Here is a 15000-nt window from a genome sequence, read left to right on the forward strand (position 1 = left end):
CAGAAACATATAAGGTAACCTGAACATTTTCGAGTAAATCTGGTGCATTAAGTTAAGCTAGACTTTGAAAATACAAAGTAATTAAGGGCTTTGAATGACAATCCGAAATATCAGCAATATAGTTCATACTTAATATTAGATGTGTTTGCACTAAGGTCATACAAGCATCAGTATGCACATAAATAAATTATAATTTGTCAGTCAAATTAGATATTTCTGTTGCTTAAAAGATGATATTCTAAAACAGCAAATCACTGTTTCATTTATACTATAAGATCTGCTGATTGTTGGTGTTATAATCATTCCTGTTTCAACGTACAGCCAGTGATCAAAATTTTCTAAATTTGTCTAACACACCTGAAAAAGCAAAAAAAAAAAAAACCTCTCCAAAGATTGAATGCATATACGATTTGGACAAGAGGGGAAAAAAAAAAAAGCTTACTGACGCTAGAGCATTAAATGCGAGGTATTATGCATTATTAAGTCGATCATATTCTCCTCCAGATGGACATATCTTCACCTTGTGATGTGCAAATATAAAAATGTGCCAAGGATTACTTATTTAAGAAAATATTTTGTTTATGGTATAATGTTTATTTACATTCAGTGACCTTCTAACAACAGAAGAAATCATGAGTATGAAGAGAAAAGAATAAAGGCATAAGTTGCTTATTATACTGAAATTTGTATAAAAATAATAATAAACTGCATTCATCAGCCTAATTCGAAACAAGACATACAATGTGATCCGATAAAACATAGTTAGATGGTAAAGTTGCATGATACCTGCACTGATCCTTGAAACTCTCACTCCTCGGCAAGAACACCTTCAGAGAAGTAACCGCAGATGTAGCAGCCACCATACCGGTTTTCTCGTCGCCTTCTGAAGCTTTACTCTGGGAGATGCTCATGCCGGGGAGTGGAACCTCCTCTGGCTGAGTGATCACAACGATAAGATCAGGAGAATCCACTACCCCACCCATGTGAATTGCCTGTGAAGTCTGACCTGGCCCTCCTCCCTTTTCCTCACCACTTTGAGAGGAAGAATCACATTGTGAACTATGATTAGGGCACAAATTTGAACAGGGTTGAGAACAATCTTCGTGCCGATTCTGCCCCATTCCACCACCTTCAACATTCAGCATTGATTCTTAGCGACACAATCACTCCTTGATGCCTCAAATCCACCTTTTAGAGCTTTCCTTTAATCTCCTTCCTCCAACAAATCCAAGAATTCAAAAATCTAGGATAAAGAGAATGAAATACCTTTAAATTCTTTCCTTACTCGAAATCCAAAAAAAAAAAAAAAAAAACAACCGAGGGAGAAGAAATAAGGCTCTTACCAACGGGACAAGAAACTAACAAAAAAGGACTTAAGTGCATGAACATCAACCGAGTGCGCTGTGTTGGTTCATTGAACCTGAGACGCAAAAGCAGCATAGCCTGGATTCCGGATGCTCCACCAAATCACAAACCAGATCATCAGGAAGAAAATTTCGACTTCGCAAGCCAGCTGTGAAATATCTGCTGGATTAGGTTAGGTAGGAAGAAAGCAAATTTCAAAAATGGAAAGGAAGTTTCAAGACATCAAACATTACAGCCATGAGCAACAACACTGCTCATGGTTGTTCAAATATCGAACTAGAAATCTTATATCTAGATTCTTGTCCTTGCTCCTAAACACCCGAATAAAGCAACGCGTCGCGAAAACTGGTGCCAAAAACCAAACTTTTAAAAGGGGGAACTGTCAATATCAAATAAAGGTACAAGATTTGGTTTATTGCTTTCCCGAATCAATACCAGAAATGACGAAGACAACTCGCGCGACTGCTTTAGAACTACAAAACAGAATCTTTAAGAGGAGTTCACAGAGCAGACAAATCAGGGGAACAAGAGATTCTACTCTACCTGAATCACGAATCACGGATCGCACAATGAAAGCAAACCGAAGGTCAAAAAGAAAACACGAGATTTGAGCTAAGGAGGCCGACCATTCCGCTTTGATCCACGCCGAAACGACGGAAGCGTCGAGAGAGTGAGAGAGAGATAAGAATACGCTTGGATCTCGACAAAATGGGCGATAGACTACGGTTAAACTTGGAAGGAGTTGGAGAACACGTCCCCACATTTCTCCCACGAACCTTACCTTACCTTCCCTTCTGTGGGACCCACGAGGAGTTTGTTACTGAGGGAACAAAATCTCGTCCTGGGAAGCGTTCGGAACACCGAACGTTCCTTGTCCCTGTCGCTCCACGTTGGCTCATACCGGGTCGGATTTTTGTACCTATCGAACCCGATTAGGTCCCGTTAATCGGGTTGAGAAATGGATAAGATTAGGAGAATAACTATCCAGATTCACACACATGTTACTTGGTCTCGAATCTAAGAAAAGTTCTCTATTTGTTACTATATATATATATATATATAGGGTCAAATCGGATTATGGTATCCATCAATCTAATATGGGGCTATTAAATGGGCTTTAGATGCAAAGGGATATGCCAAGAAGCAAAAGAAGCGTGCATAATTTTGCATCACCTTACGTTGGTGCTCTGCAAAGATAAAAACTTGGTCTCTATCAGCCATACAACAATCCAATAAACTCTGTATGGTCTTCAGTCATTGAACTGATTTGCCTGGTAAGCCAGCAAGGGAAAGAAACCGGCATCTCAATGCCACAAAATGCCTCAGGATAGGTGCAGGAAATCTCTCACAAGGATGTCTTGAAGAGACACCACAGCCATAGTTCAACATGAAAAATGCTCCACGTAACAAGTTCTACCACAGAATCATTATTGAAAACAGTCAGAAAAGAAAAAACGTGGTAAAAGAAGCTGCAAGTTCAACATGTGAAACCATACCACATATGCAAGCTGAACACAAGTCAATTTTAAGTTCAGCTAATCGAATTCCCTGTGCATTTAATGAATTAGATAGAAGGATTTGAGCATGCATACCCTGGACCAGTAAAACCACTGACCCCCATTATAGAGGTGCAAACATGTATCAATGCAAGTCAATTTAATCGATAAGAGAGAAGGATTTGAGCATTCACACCCTGGACCAGTAAATCCACAACTCAGGGGAGCAAACAAAACATTATAGAGGTGCAAACGTATATCAGTGCAAGAAACTACAGTAGCAAGAACAAGTAAAACCATTAGGTCAATAATTTTTTGTTAGTAATTTACCCCTCGTATAAGGGCATTAAAACTTGAATGAATCAAAACAATCAATGATAAAAAAGACACTTTACAAACTAAAACCAGTGAGACAGTGTAAACCAGGCAATCAAAGACGTGTTTAATAAGAGCGGAGATGCACTAGCTCTCATAGTCCTTGTCCCTTGTTTCGTCTTACCGTCGACACTGAATCAACTAGCAGCAATCTACAACCTGCAATCAGCAACATTAAGGGGTATTCTCTCTCCCATCAGCTAGATCCCTGCCCACCCCTTCCATCTTACCATTCCATTTCTCAATTGCTTGTCCAGTTAACTATGTGCAAAGGAGTCCTCATTAGCAAAAACAAATCAGCTAACTATTATCTAGAAGAAATTAGAAATTCCAAAATATGAATGTATTAGATCACACTCATTCTGGATTTTTGGTGAATAACTATTGGCTTGATTAAAAATTTTGTATATCTAACAGACCTGAGAGTGAAATTTACATTTATTATTTGATTCTACATTTATTATTTGAATTGATTACTTAGCTACTATTATTAAGCATTTAAAAATCCACAGAAAGCTAAGAAGTGCCAAACAGAAAACAAATTTTTTGCTAGATATAAAGTTAGAACATGGTCTTGTGCCTCAATAGTAATCAGCAAACTAATAGATTCATAGATCCTGCTGCAAATCATCACTACTTTAAAGAAAAGAACTTGTTTATCCCAAATGCACAATGAAAAAAGAAAAATCTAAAGCACATGAGAAAACCAAGCATAAAAGGTTAGAACTCAAGCACAATGCAAGATAAGCTACTTGATTGTAGACAAACCATTTTAAGCAATCAAATACAGATATCAAAAGAGGATGTCCGCATGGCTATAGTAACCACAATCCACACAAAAATCTAAACTTTAAGCGATATAATCCTTAAAAGGGAACTTGTTTTCGGAAAAGATCGAGCCCGTTGTGCCAAGATCCCGTCTCAGTTCCTGCGGCCAGCGCCATAACCGCCGCCGGGGCGCGACTGGTACGGGTAAGTAGGGGCGGAGGGCGCATCGGCTTGCTGCTCGACGCCGGGGATATCGGTCATACCAAGGGACGCGAGCATGTCGACCGTATCCTTGTCGACCTCGATGTGGTCGACCTTGATGGCGGACTCGTCGGGGACGAAGTCCATGCGGCGCTCGCGCTCCTCCTCCTGGAGCTTAAGGGAGATGCCGCGGACAGGGCCGCGCTGGATGCGGCGCATGAGGTGGGTAGAGAATCCGGCGATCTTATTGCGGAGGCGCTTCGAGGGGATGATGGCCACCTCCTCCAGCATCTTCTTGTTGGTGTGGAAATCCAGGGTCATCCGCGAGTAGTACCGCTCGATGACCTGGCGCGACGACTTCTTCACCGTCTTCGTCCGGACGCGGCCCATGTCGGCGGCGTTGGCTGTGGCGCACTTGGTGGAGGGACGCCTGCTTCGCTTAGGTTTAGCCGCTCCTCTCGCTGCGGACTAGGGTTTCGGGTAGGGTAGATATATATATATAGGTCGCGCGCACTGAAGGATTTCCTGCTGGGCATAAGACAGCAAACTCTAGAATCATAGCATACGTGGACGTATTTTTACGTGGGCCAAACCTTGCATAGCCCAACAGTAAACCGTAATTGATTCCGGTCCAAACCGGTTCGGTGTAGCTGCGGCCTGATTGAACTCGAGTCAGATACAAGCTCAATACATGTCATTTGTGACCATGGTGCAATTTTGGCATGCTGTTATAGAGAGCGAGAACAAAGGAGAAGGTAGTATTCTTGGACAGCACAGGGAGAAGAACGTCTCTCTCGCATTACTTTCGATTGTTTGGGGTTCAACGTCGAGTCCAATCAACATCTATTGCATTTGTCATATCAGTTTTCGATAATGACAATAAAAACATATACTAATCAGAATGACATCTAAGAAAACATACACTTATTGACTACGTGATTATAAGGCCAATCTTTTCTTTATCGATTTTTTATGCCTAAAGTAAACGAATACATATTAGTGTTGTCGAAAAAACCATCATGGTATAATTTTTACAAAAAAAAAGAAGAATAATACGAGACATAATTTTTACAAAAAAAAATCTTCCTTCTACAAGCCCTAAATCCTCAATGATCATTCATTTTTTAAACATGAAAGTAGGTCGGGTCAAATCAATTTTATCATATCAAATTGATGATCAAATTTGATTATATATATAATTATTTGTGGCAAAAAATACATGATACAAATGACCTTATTTGGGAGAAAAAAAAATAAATTATACAGCAATAATGTACTCATATATTGTATTATATGAAAACAATATCCTCTTCTAAACATCAGCTGATGAAAACTTTCCTCCAGGCGAGCAAAAAAAAAAAAAATCCAAAATTTAAATTGTCTATAACTCACTAAATCCTTTAAAAACATGTATAAATTTGAGAGAGCTCTGAATAATGAGTTACTTCGTAAACCAGGATATCATTTACAGTAAAGATATATATAGAGAAAGAAAACATATTCGCCTCCATATTGGCTTTAGGAGTCAGAAACCATTTATTCATATACCTTTCCACATTACTAATGTCAATAAGAGAAGGAAGACTAGGAAAACTTAGTAAAGAAAGAGTCTCAGAATTTCTTCAAAAGAAAAATTAGGAATTCTAATTCATTACTTTGAAACTAACTTCACTCGCCAGAATTCCCGGTTAAACCAGTAGTCCTCACTGCCTCTGCAACAGGTAGTGCTTCTAAAAGCCTACCATGTTTCCTCTTATTCTTGTGCAGTTTGTTCACCCCCTATAGAGTCAGAAGATGCTACTCCTGCGATTCCGACAAGCCATGAACAAATTATAAATATGCAGTATGGCATGGGCTAACTAAAATTCAAGTTTGCTGAAAATTATTAATTCATATGTAAGCAATCAAATGGGACACCATAATTACAAATGGCAATGCTCAAAACCTGAACACCCATATTCAGTATTGTTAGATTCACGTAGGTACTGTAGAGCCAATTACAGAACCGAGAACCCCACAAACATTAGCTAAAAAGCCTAGCGACGATAAATCATAATCTTGCAACTGAAAGTGTAAGCAGTGAAAAAGCAACACGGTTATGAAAACCATAATTCTAGTATAGTTATTTCCATTGAACTAAAATTAATGATACTCAATAAGGTTCTATTATAGAGAGCTTTCCACATAATTCTGGTCAGCAAGATCAGACCACATGAAAGCTTTTCAGAGGTTGCTCCATGATTGTGGTTTGATGGTGCCAGATGTAAAACATTAAACGGTACATCGCCTTTATCAGGGAAATGAAACAAAATTTCAGCTCCGCAGTCAATGCACAAATGAAAGTCTCAAAACTATATGGAATCATGTAACATATGCTTCAGCTCATAACAAGGGAATAAAGAAAACAAACTAGGATATAAATTACATGTCTGGTTCAGTTGTTAATTTTAGCACCTCTGTTTACTTGTTTGAGCAATATAACCATGTATGGTGTACTTTCATATACAGAATATAAAACAAAAAAAAAAAAACCTGAAAGGGTTCGACAAAGAACTTCCCTATACAGAATTTAAAAAAAAAAAAAAGATACCTGAAAGTGTTCGACAAAGTGAAAACATCAACATGAGATGTCCGAAATTCAGTAGTATCTAGTTATTTCAATGTACTCCATAGCCATGAAGCAAAAGTGTTTGAGCTATTGAATCTCTAGCTTCATTGCAGAGTTTGTCTGCATCTCTTCCATCTAAAGGCTTGTGTATTACAACTTTCACTGAACCTGAGTTTATCATACACTCCTCTCCTGCAGGCATAACCTTTCCAGTTCCCATAAGGGTTATGGGCACAACAGGCACACCGGTCTTTGAAGCAACGCTAAATGCCCCTTTCTACAAGGTCAATAATTAAGCCAACTCATTTCAGAAACTCCACTGACATAATCACATTTAATGACTTTAAATGGAGCCTACAAATTTCACCTTGAAAGCACCTAACTTTCCATCCTTACTTCTAGTTCCTTCTGGAAAGAAAAAAACAGATGCTCCCTTCTTCACCAATTCCATGCAACGCTTGAGACAATCCTGCAAACAATGACAAGATTAAATAAAACATATGTAATAAAATAATGCAACATAAGAGAATCAGCAAAATGGAAGTCTGCGTACAAAATACCCTTCTACTGATTCTCATAAAATTTCCAGTTTAAATAGGAACCAGGACATCTGTAATTCCCCTTTGTGCAAGGAAAAAAAAATTAACAAGGGTATCATGAACGTGAAAAGATATCTTGGACTTAGATCCATCTAGAAAGAATGAGGGCAAACTATTATTGATTATATCATTAAACCTTAAATTCAAAGTGACTGATTAAAATTTTCATTGCAAATACTTAAATGGTTTACATATTGGAAAACACTAATTTGATGTATCTAACAGAAACTGAGATATCTCGAGAACAATGACCCCAGAAAAGTTGAAACATTAGTAAAACAATTACCAGCTGGCTCCTGCTATCCATTCTGCGAAGAGGTATTACACCCATGAGGAACATTGCCCATCCGATGATTGGGAACAGAAATATGCTTCTCTTGCTTATAAACTTGAAGCTCCTTCCAAGTGTCAGAAGAGTGTATATGTCCAGGAAGCTCTGGTGGTTAGAGACATACACAGCTGGGGTGTCCTGAGGAGGCAAATTGTCCATCCCCTCAAACTCAAATTTATAGAACGGAATGATAGTCATTGTTGCCCAAATCTTTGCAATCAAGTGATGAGCCCTGCGCCGATGCCTATCAAAAAGGACCACACATGGGTGCACCACCACCATTACGGCAAACAGAAAGATCGCAGACACAGCCGTGACAAAGTAAAAGCAAATCCCTCTGATTCTTGAAACCAATTGAAATTCTGATCAACAGCAAACCCCATCCAAATGTGAGAAATTAAAAGTTAGCAATTACAATGAAATTTCTCATATAATATATAATCAAGATGATTAAATCCATTTGGCCCAGTCTTCATTCTAAAATTCTTATTTTTCCTCCTTTCAGAGATCAAGAAATGGGTTTTTAATTGTTTCTTCTAAATATCTTCATGTGTATCACGTCGTCTAGAATGGAGAGGACATGGTGTCACTTACATAATTGATTCTTCCAAAGTTCAAGAAATGAGTTTCCTGTTTCTTTAAGGCATTTTCTCAAACCACTTGTAATCAATATGATTCACGAAAGCCAAACGACAAAAAAATCAACAACTTGTCAGCATGCTTGGTAACATAATCATAATCGATTCGCTGCGATTAAGATTCTAAAATTAAATATCAACGTTCCTAGAAAAAAGAAAATAAATTTCCAAAAAAAACCCAAAAACACATTTTTCTCTCAGCAAACCTGAAAGGGAGCTTGCCGCGTCATCAGGGAACCCGGCAGCAGCTATCTCCGATCTAACGACGGTGTCTCTTCGCACCGTGGTCTGCTTCCTGATCGGAATCGCAGGCTTGGGGCAGTGAAACCTTAGGTTCCAATTGAACTGGTTGTTACGACAACCCGAGACCGCCGTAACTGAAAAATCAGAGCAACGAGAAGAGAAAGAAAGCTAAATTATCCACCAAACACCAACACCGGTAAAAGATCAAAGAATCGATTTCATACCAGGAGAAGAAAGGGCGTTTCTCGGAGCGGGCGGACGATTTAGGGGAGTAATTGAGGGCAGCGATGTGCAAGGTTTGAACCCCAGGAGCGATCCCGTCACCATTCTCTCTCTCTCTCTCTCTCTCTCTCTCTCTCTCTCTCTCGCTCGCTCTGTACCGCCTGGGCCTGCGTGGCTGATGGGCTGAAGTGGTCATTGACTTTAAAGAGGAAGATGTTGGGTTGGAGTGAACTCATTGTAGGGTTAAGCATAATCTCATATTTATTATTAGTGTTAATGAAAAAGACAAATTTACATTCATATATCCCTCTTGAGTTTTAATTTTCATACTCATTCTCTAAATTTGAGTCAAACATATGTATAGAATCAAAATGTATAAACCATTTTAGATATTGAATACGTTGTGTTAACCCTAACTAACTAAATTAAATTACTGATGATAAAAGTGGTCATATCAAAATTTGCATTATTTCCAAACATCAAAAGGATAGATATGTATATATCCATTAAAGAATATATAACCATTATAAATAAATAGGTCTGATCAACCCGTCCGATACGATGCGAAAAGTGCGATACATACTGGTCGATCCAACGATCATAAACGAATCGATCTGTTTCGAGTGATATGTATCAAATAGGGTGTATCATTTAGTATGCCTCAAAACTTGACTAATTCTATTAAAAACTATAAAATCATATAAATAGAATTAATACTTATCATATTAATAAAATGAGTGATCCATACTAATCTACCCAATGACATAACGGTGAAACATCTTATCTATCAAATAATAGGATCAAAATTCAATCGTTATCATAATCACTCGTATCACTGGAATTCAATCATTGTCAATCTATATTTATTAATAATAATCGAGTTTCGATCGTATTGATTCAACCACTGGACGTCCATGGTCAAATCGTTTATATATATATATATATATAATATGTCATCGAAAAGCATTCGAATATTATAATATAAATAAATTGGAAATCCATATATATATATATATATATATATATATATATATAATATGTCATCGGTTAAGAAAAGCATTCGAATATTATAATGTAAATAAATTGGAAATCCATATTACACACCCCTTGCATGCTTGCCACACATCTTTTTCCACGTGAACTGCCACGTCCCCAGAAAGCCATACACACATCATTCCATTATTCCACATGCACCAGTATGGATGATCACGTCCGGTGCAGTCGCCATCATTTCTCGTGGTCCTCGATGCAGATGCATCCATCCCTCCTCACATGACGCTGCACGCGTTGACGTCGTCGTCGTTGAACATGTTGCTGACGCGGTCCTCCCCCCGGTGCGGCGCCGGGACGTGGCCGTGCTTGTCGCCGTTGTAGCCGTGGCGCCAGTAGTTGTAGCTGCCGCGGAAGGAGTCCTCGTCGTGGAAGTAGTTCTTGGCGGTGGTGAAATAGAGCGGGAGGCCGGGGTTGGGCCAGAACTCCGCCCTCTTCCCGCTCCGCCGCGCCTCCTTGAGCACCTTGTTCCGGTCGACGTATCCCGTCACCGTCACCTTCTCCAGCTCCAGCTCCACCTCCACCGAGTCGACGCCTGATCAAACAGCACTTACGTGTTCTCCCATTAGCTATCTCGTGAATTAGTTGATCGGAATGTGCATGAAGAACAAAGTGCTGTGAGGCTTATAGATCATTATTTGATTGTGATTAACTTGGTAAAAAAGAGATCGACTACCATCAGACATCAGTCACCTCTAAGCTTTTGGAGAGCATGCTTGACCACCCTCTCGCAACCTGTGCAGCACATCCTCACTTTAAGCTCCACGGTCTGCGCACAAGGAAGGGTTGATGATCAACAGAAAGCTCGTCTTGCCCCCTTGGAAGCACGAATCGGATAAAGTACATATCGAGATCTAAGGTGGAAGACACGATTCATCTACTTATCATGGTTATTATCCAAAGGGAAGAAGGGGGGCAAAGCGGACGCAGAACAAACAACACAAATGAACATAGTGGGAAGGAAACATTAGCAGATCAGTGAAAAGATGCATGCTTCAGAACAAGTAGGTTTTGCAGCATCCTTCTGATCTTCCCTTTTTCTCTGTTCTTAGGTTGTGTTCATGAAATAAGAGATGAAACAATACAGTAGGCAAGGGACGAAAGCTAACCTGCAAGGAAAGAGGTCTTCCCTTGGCCATCTTCCTGCGGATCATATTGCTGTCTTCGATGTAGTAGTAGGAGTCGTTGCTGCTGCTGCTATTGCTGGGGTTGTCGTAGTAGATGCTCGGATTACGACTCTTGCGGTGATCGCCTCGATATCCGAAAGACAAGTTGGAGAGCCAAGAGCTCAAGTCTCTTCCCATGGCTCAGAGGGTTGCGGATTTAAAACAGGGAAGTAGGATGGGAACAGAGTTACTGGAAGGCAGGCAGCACAAGATATTCCAGGAATCACTTTTCCTTCGCCATGTTATTATATTTCTTCCCAAGTATTCCATGTTTCCCCTGCACCCTTCTTTTCATCATAGTTTTCTTGTGCCCCAAGTGCTTGTTTTCCTTGAAATAGTTTATCCTCAAGGCAGGGAATTCTACATTGGTATCTGTCCTTTCCCTTATCGATGCTTGAAATGTGGGTCAAGACTCAAGAAGACATGGCAGACACAAGGCAAAGAAAAACATATATAATGTCTTTGAAGAGATCAAAGAATGTGGGTTAGGTGAAATTAAGAGCTGCAAGATGCAAAGAGGGAGAAACCTCGCTGGAGTCTACTGTTCTATTTCCATCTTGTTCAGAGTTGTGCCCTTCTGCCTGCTACCAAACTCATTAGTAGGTCCAGGATTTTGGGCACTTCACTGGCATTTTCCCTGCCTTGTTGCCTTGGTAGTGATGCAGTGCAGTGATCAAGGAATTAGCTCCACTTCATGTTGCTGTAATCATAAGAACCACATGCCATACCTATGAAGACATCAATAGCTTCACTGGCAAACTAGATTCTATGCAAACCTACTTTAGAAGATGATGTTTCATGCAATCTTAAGCAGAGAAAAAGTTAGAATTCAAACAGTAACACTAGGGAGAATAAATAATCTGGTGACTGGGTTTTATGATCTGACCATCGAGCTCACAGAAATTAGTTCTTTAACTAGAAATTTCAGCTTTAGCTGTAGCAGTTAAAACTTTTTTCCTGTGTATAACTATGATCACTAGTCATGATCATCATTTTGGTCCTGGGGAGAGACAATCTACTTTTTTTTAAAGAACAGTGGCAGGAGTGCCATCTATCTGTTTATCACTGAATGTTGCAAGGCCCTGTGGGGTGGAATGAAGAAGAGTGAGCTCCTTCTTTCAATCGAAATCCACAAACCTGGAATGCACCATTCAAAACTGAGGGAACCACAGAGCTAAATGTTATGGCCCTTGCTGGCTTCAGCATTTACATGCTAGCTTCCATCAGAGACCTAAATCATATAAAATGCAGCTCCAGTTGTTCAGCAAAAAATATATGAAGAAACAGATTCCAACATCTTCCACTTGAATCCAGGATGTTTCCCCCTTAAACAATCCTGATCAGTACAACACTTTCCTGCTGGAAAGTAAGAACAGGAACATCACATTTGACTCCATCTCAAAGACTGCTGAAACAAATGATGCATATCATTACTTCCCTCTCAGTGCAAATCTCTCAATGCATATCATTACACACCAAATGCACAAAACAGAGGGTCAAGCCCGTGCTTTTTCAGAACCTCCTTTGATTACCAGAGAAGTGTGGGCATGAATCATTGTGAATCTCTCAGGAAACTCTTAATTATTTACAGGCCAACTGCAATGATGATCGAGTATGCTACTGGAACGTAGGCAAGCTTATAAACAGAAATGGCGTTGATCAGAAATAAAGCACTAATAAGATATTTGTTGAAATGAACAATAAATTTGATTTGATACTGCCATTTTGGAAGAGTCCCCATTAAGGGATCACAGCTGGTAGAACAAGAATCAAAGATAAGAGATACTGATGTTTGATAAGAATATTCAGATGTCCTGATTTCTCACTCTTATATCGAACGTTCAAAAGGTTCAACTGTACATATAATGTGATAACGGGGAGAAATGATTTGTTTGAATTTTATTGATAGTGGATATACACACAAAAAAATATATTATAAAAATATGATAATTATATAATTTTTTAAATCAATAATAAATATAAAATATTCATCTAAATCATTTTCATATTGAAATTGTGATATTCATTATTTGATAGAATAATGATAATATGTTATCAAAATTTTTATAATTTAGAATCATGATAATATATTACCAAAATATTAGGATGATGATGATAATCTTATCATGATTTATTTTTTTTAATAATATCTTTCCTAATATGCCCCCCACAAGATGGTGTTCTCATCGGAGACATCAATCTTAGACCGAAGTAAAAATAATTATTATCGAAACAAAGAATTGATAAGAGCATCTACAAGCTAAAAAGATGAGACATAAGAGATACGTAGTTCAACATTTCAAATTTTGTCATAAACAAAGTGAAAATCGATAGCTATATGCTTCGTTGAGAATAAAATACAAGATTAGCAAATAAATATGTTGTACCCGATATTATCACAATGTATAGATAGAGGATTAGAAAATGTGACAAATAATTCAATAATTATTTCTTATAATAGAAGATCGTATAATAGATTATTATTTCTTGAAACTCCAAGAGTTTGGATCATAACCAAAAAATATGATATAAGTACAAGTAGATATCTTGTCATCCTTATTACCTACCTGACATCTGAAAATACATAAGACAACAAATGAGAGTTTTTTTTGGAGAAGTAAGGGATGATCAATAATAATTTAATGATTGACCAATGGTTGAAAGTAGGCTTATGTAATAATTGAAATAATCTAATTACTACATATGCAATGTTTGAACAAACGAATGTCAAATATTATAGACCGTCAACATCTTGGCAATACTTAATGGCATAAATAAAATTAGTATTATCAGATAAGAAAAGAAGAATACTTATAGATATTAGTGTAGCAACAACATTAGCTTCAAGTATGTGTGCGATTAAGGTCATAAATATACTTTTATTGATAAAAAAAATAAATCATTATTGTATGGTTGACTTGAACACCGACAAAATAACCGAGGGACCTAAGATCTTTAATAGAAAATTTATTTTTAAGTCATTGAATGAATTATTATTGATTTTTTACCAATAATAATTAAGTCATTCACATAAACTAGTAAAAATATGATTATTCTCTTATAATAATAAATAAATAATAAATTATCAAATTAAGAATTATGAAATTCAATTAAAACTAGATGTGCTTGAAGTTCATGATACAAGAGGCTTGCTTGAGACTATAAAGAGTCGTGCATAACTTATAGACATGTTGAGAAATACTATAATTAATAAAGGTTGAAAGTTGCCTAAAAGTATATCATCATCATAAAAAAAAACATATTATTCATGTCCAATTGTCAAAATCCCTAATTATTAGATAAGGTAAGAGAAAATAATATAAATTATTATTGATTTCATAATTGGGCTAAAAGTGTCATGATAGTCAAGGCCTAAATGTTGATGAATTTTTTTTCCAATAAATCTTGGTTTTTACTTATTAAAGAGCTATTAGGATTTTGTTTGATATGAAATCATATTTGTGCCCTACAAAGATTTTTGACTTAGATGTAATAAGACAAAGTCTCATATACCATTATCTAATAAAGCATTATATTCTTCAGATATTGTTGTTTACTATTTAGGAATTTTTAAGGCTTGGTCGAGAACAAAAAGTTTAGAAATAAAATTTTTGGGATTGTTTTAAAAATAAAAAAAAATATTTATTTGATTTAAATACTTGATTTTTTAGATTTAGTAAACATCGGATGAATTGTTGTAATGTCAATGACATCTCTAGGACATATTAAATAAGAATATTTTAAAATTGAAAGTATTGAAACTAAACCTTATTATGAATTCTCCTTATGTGTGACACTCTTTTAAGGTAGTTGGATAGATGAGATAACCTGCTGTTTACCATGAAGGAGGACTTAATAGGTTCAAAGTAAATAAAGTGTTTGAATTGATGGATGGGGTTAATGTTTCAACTTGAATGAGAATATTAATATGAGGTTGC

At 37.5% G+C, this 15000-nt stretch overlaps 4 protein-coding genes across 6 annotated transcripts in view; all 4 read right to left on the reverse strand.

Annotated features, from left to right (window-relative positions):
* The window catches only part of LOC135636760 (uncharacterized), a 4305-nt gene extending 1761 nt beyond the window's left edge, over positions 1 to 2544 (reverse strand). Inside the window, exons 1-3 of one of the 3 annotated variants that reach the window (XM_065148775.1) lie at positions 1992 to 2544; positions 1344 to 1513; positions 787 to 1243 (exon numbers count right to left, since the gene is read on the reverse strand). In XM_065148775.1, coding sequence (XP_065004847.1) covers positions 787 to 1145 — 359 coding nt within the window. In that variant the 5' untranslated portion in view covers positions 1146 to 1243; positions 1344 to 1513; positions 1992 to 2544. Of the gene's footprint in view, positions 1 to 786; positions 1244 to 1343; positions 1525 to 1908 lie in introns of all 3 variants that reach the window. The other 2 variants (XM_065148773.1, XM_065148774.1) reach the window with 2 other exon arrangements.
* Positions 2545 to 3963: 1419 nt separating this feature from the next.
* LOC135636761 (small ribosomal subunit protein eS17-like) lies at positions 3964 to 4673 on the reverse strand. The gene has a single exon (XM_065148776.1). It carries the CDS (start codon positions 4593 to 4595, stop codon positions 4158 to 4160), a length of 438 nt encoding a protein of 145 aa, XP_065004848.1. The 5' UTR covers positions 4596 to 4673; the 3' UTR covers positions 3964 to 4157.
* Positions 4674 to 5688: 1015 nt separating this feature from the next.
* LOC103978987 (1-acyl-sn-glycerol-3-phosphate acyltransferase LPAT1, chloroplastic) lies at positions 5689 to 9031 on the reverse strand. Its single transcript, XM_009395011.3, has 6 exons — positions 8849 to 9031; positions 8588 to 8758; positions 7699 to 8105; positions 7181 to 7282; positions 6796 to 7090; positions 5689 to 6008 (listed from the first exon to the last, which is right to left on the reverse strand). Exons 1-5 carry the CDS (start codon positions 8949 to 8951, stop codon positions 6863 to 6865), a joined length of 1011 nt encoding a protein of 336 aa, XP_009393286.2. The 5' UTR covers positions 8952 to 9031; the 3' UTR covers positions 5689 to 6008; positions 6796 to 6862.
* An 873-nt stretch (positions 9032 to 9904) lies between these two features.
* LOC103978900 (heavy metal-associated isoprenylated plant protein 44) lies at positions 9905 to 11353 on the reverse strand. The gene is made up of 3 exons (XM_009394894.3): positions 11006 to 11353; positions 10590 to 10665; positions 9905 to 10431 (listed from the first exon to the last, which is right to left on the reverse strand). Exons 1-3 carry the CDS (start codon positions 11198 to 11200, stop codon positions 10115 to 10117), a joined length of 588 nt encoding a protein of 195 aa, XP_009393169.2. The 5' UTR covers positions 11201 to 11353; the 3' UTR covers positions 9905 to 10114.
* Between the last annotated feature and the right edge of the window lie 3647 nt (positions 11354 to 15000).

This window comes from Musa acuminata, chromosome BXJ3-4 (genome assembly GCF_036884655.1).
Source record: "Musa acuminata AAA Group cultivar baxijiao chromosome BXJ3-4, Cavendish_Baxijiao_AAA, whole genome shotgun sequence".
Classification (NCBI taxonomy): domain Eukaryota; kingdom Viridiplantae; phylum Streptophyta; class Magnoliopsida; order Zingiberales; family Musaceae; genus Musa; species Musa acuminata.

Excerpts from the sequence above, each read along its gene's own strand:
- LOC135636761 (XM_065148776.1), bottom strand. The coding sequence starts at position 4,595 with ATGGGCCGCGTCCGGACGAAGACGGTGAAGAAGTCGTCGCGCCAGGTC.
- LOC103978987 (XM_009395011.3), bottom strand. The coding sequence starts at position 8,951 with ATGGTGACGGGATCGCTCCTGGGGTTCAAACCTTGCACATCGCTGCCC. Across the intron at positions 8,106-8,587 it reads CGCGGCAAGCTCCCTTTCAG|AATTTCAATTGGTTTCAAGA; the intron begins GTTTGCTGAGAG and ends GCTGTTGATCAG. Across the intron at positions 7,283-7,698 it reads TGGATAGCAGGAGCCAGCTG|GATTGTCTCAAGCGTTGCAT; the intron begins GTAATTGTTTTA and ends CATTGTTTGCAG.
- LOC103978900 (XM_009394894.3), bottom strand. The coding sequence starts at position 11,200 with ATGGGAAGAGACTTGAGCTCTTGGCTCTCCAACTTGTCTTTCGGATAT. Across the intron at positions 10,666-11,005 it reads GAAGACCTCTTTCCTTGCAG|ACCGTGGAGCTTAAAGTGAG; the intron begins GTTAGCTTTCGT and ends CCTTGTGCGCAG. Across the intron at positions 10,432-10,589 it reads TGCTCTCCAAAAGCTTAGAG|GCGTCGACTCGGTGGAGGTG; the intron begins GTGACTGATGTC and ends CTGTTTGATCAG.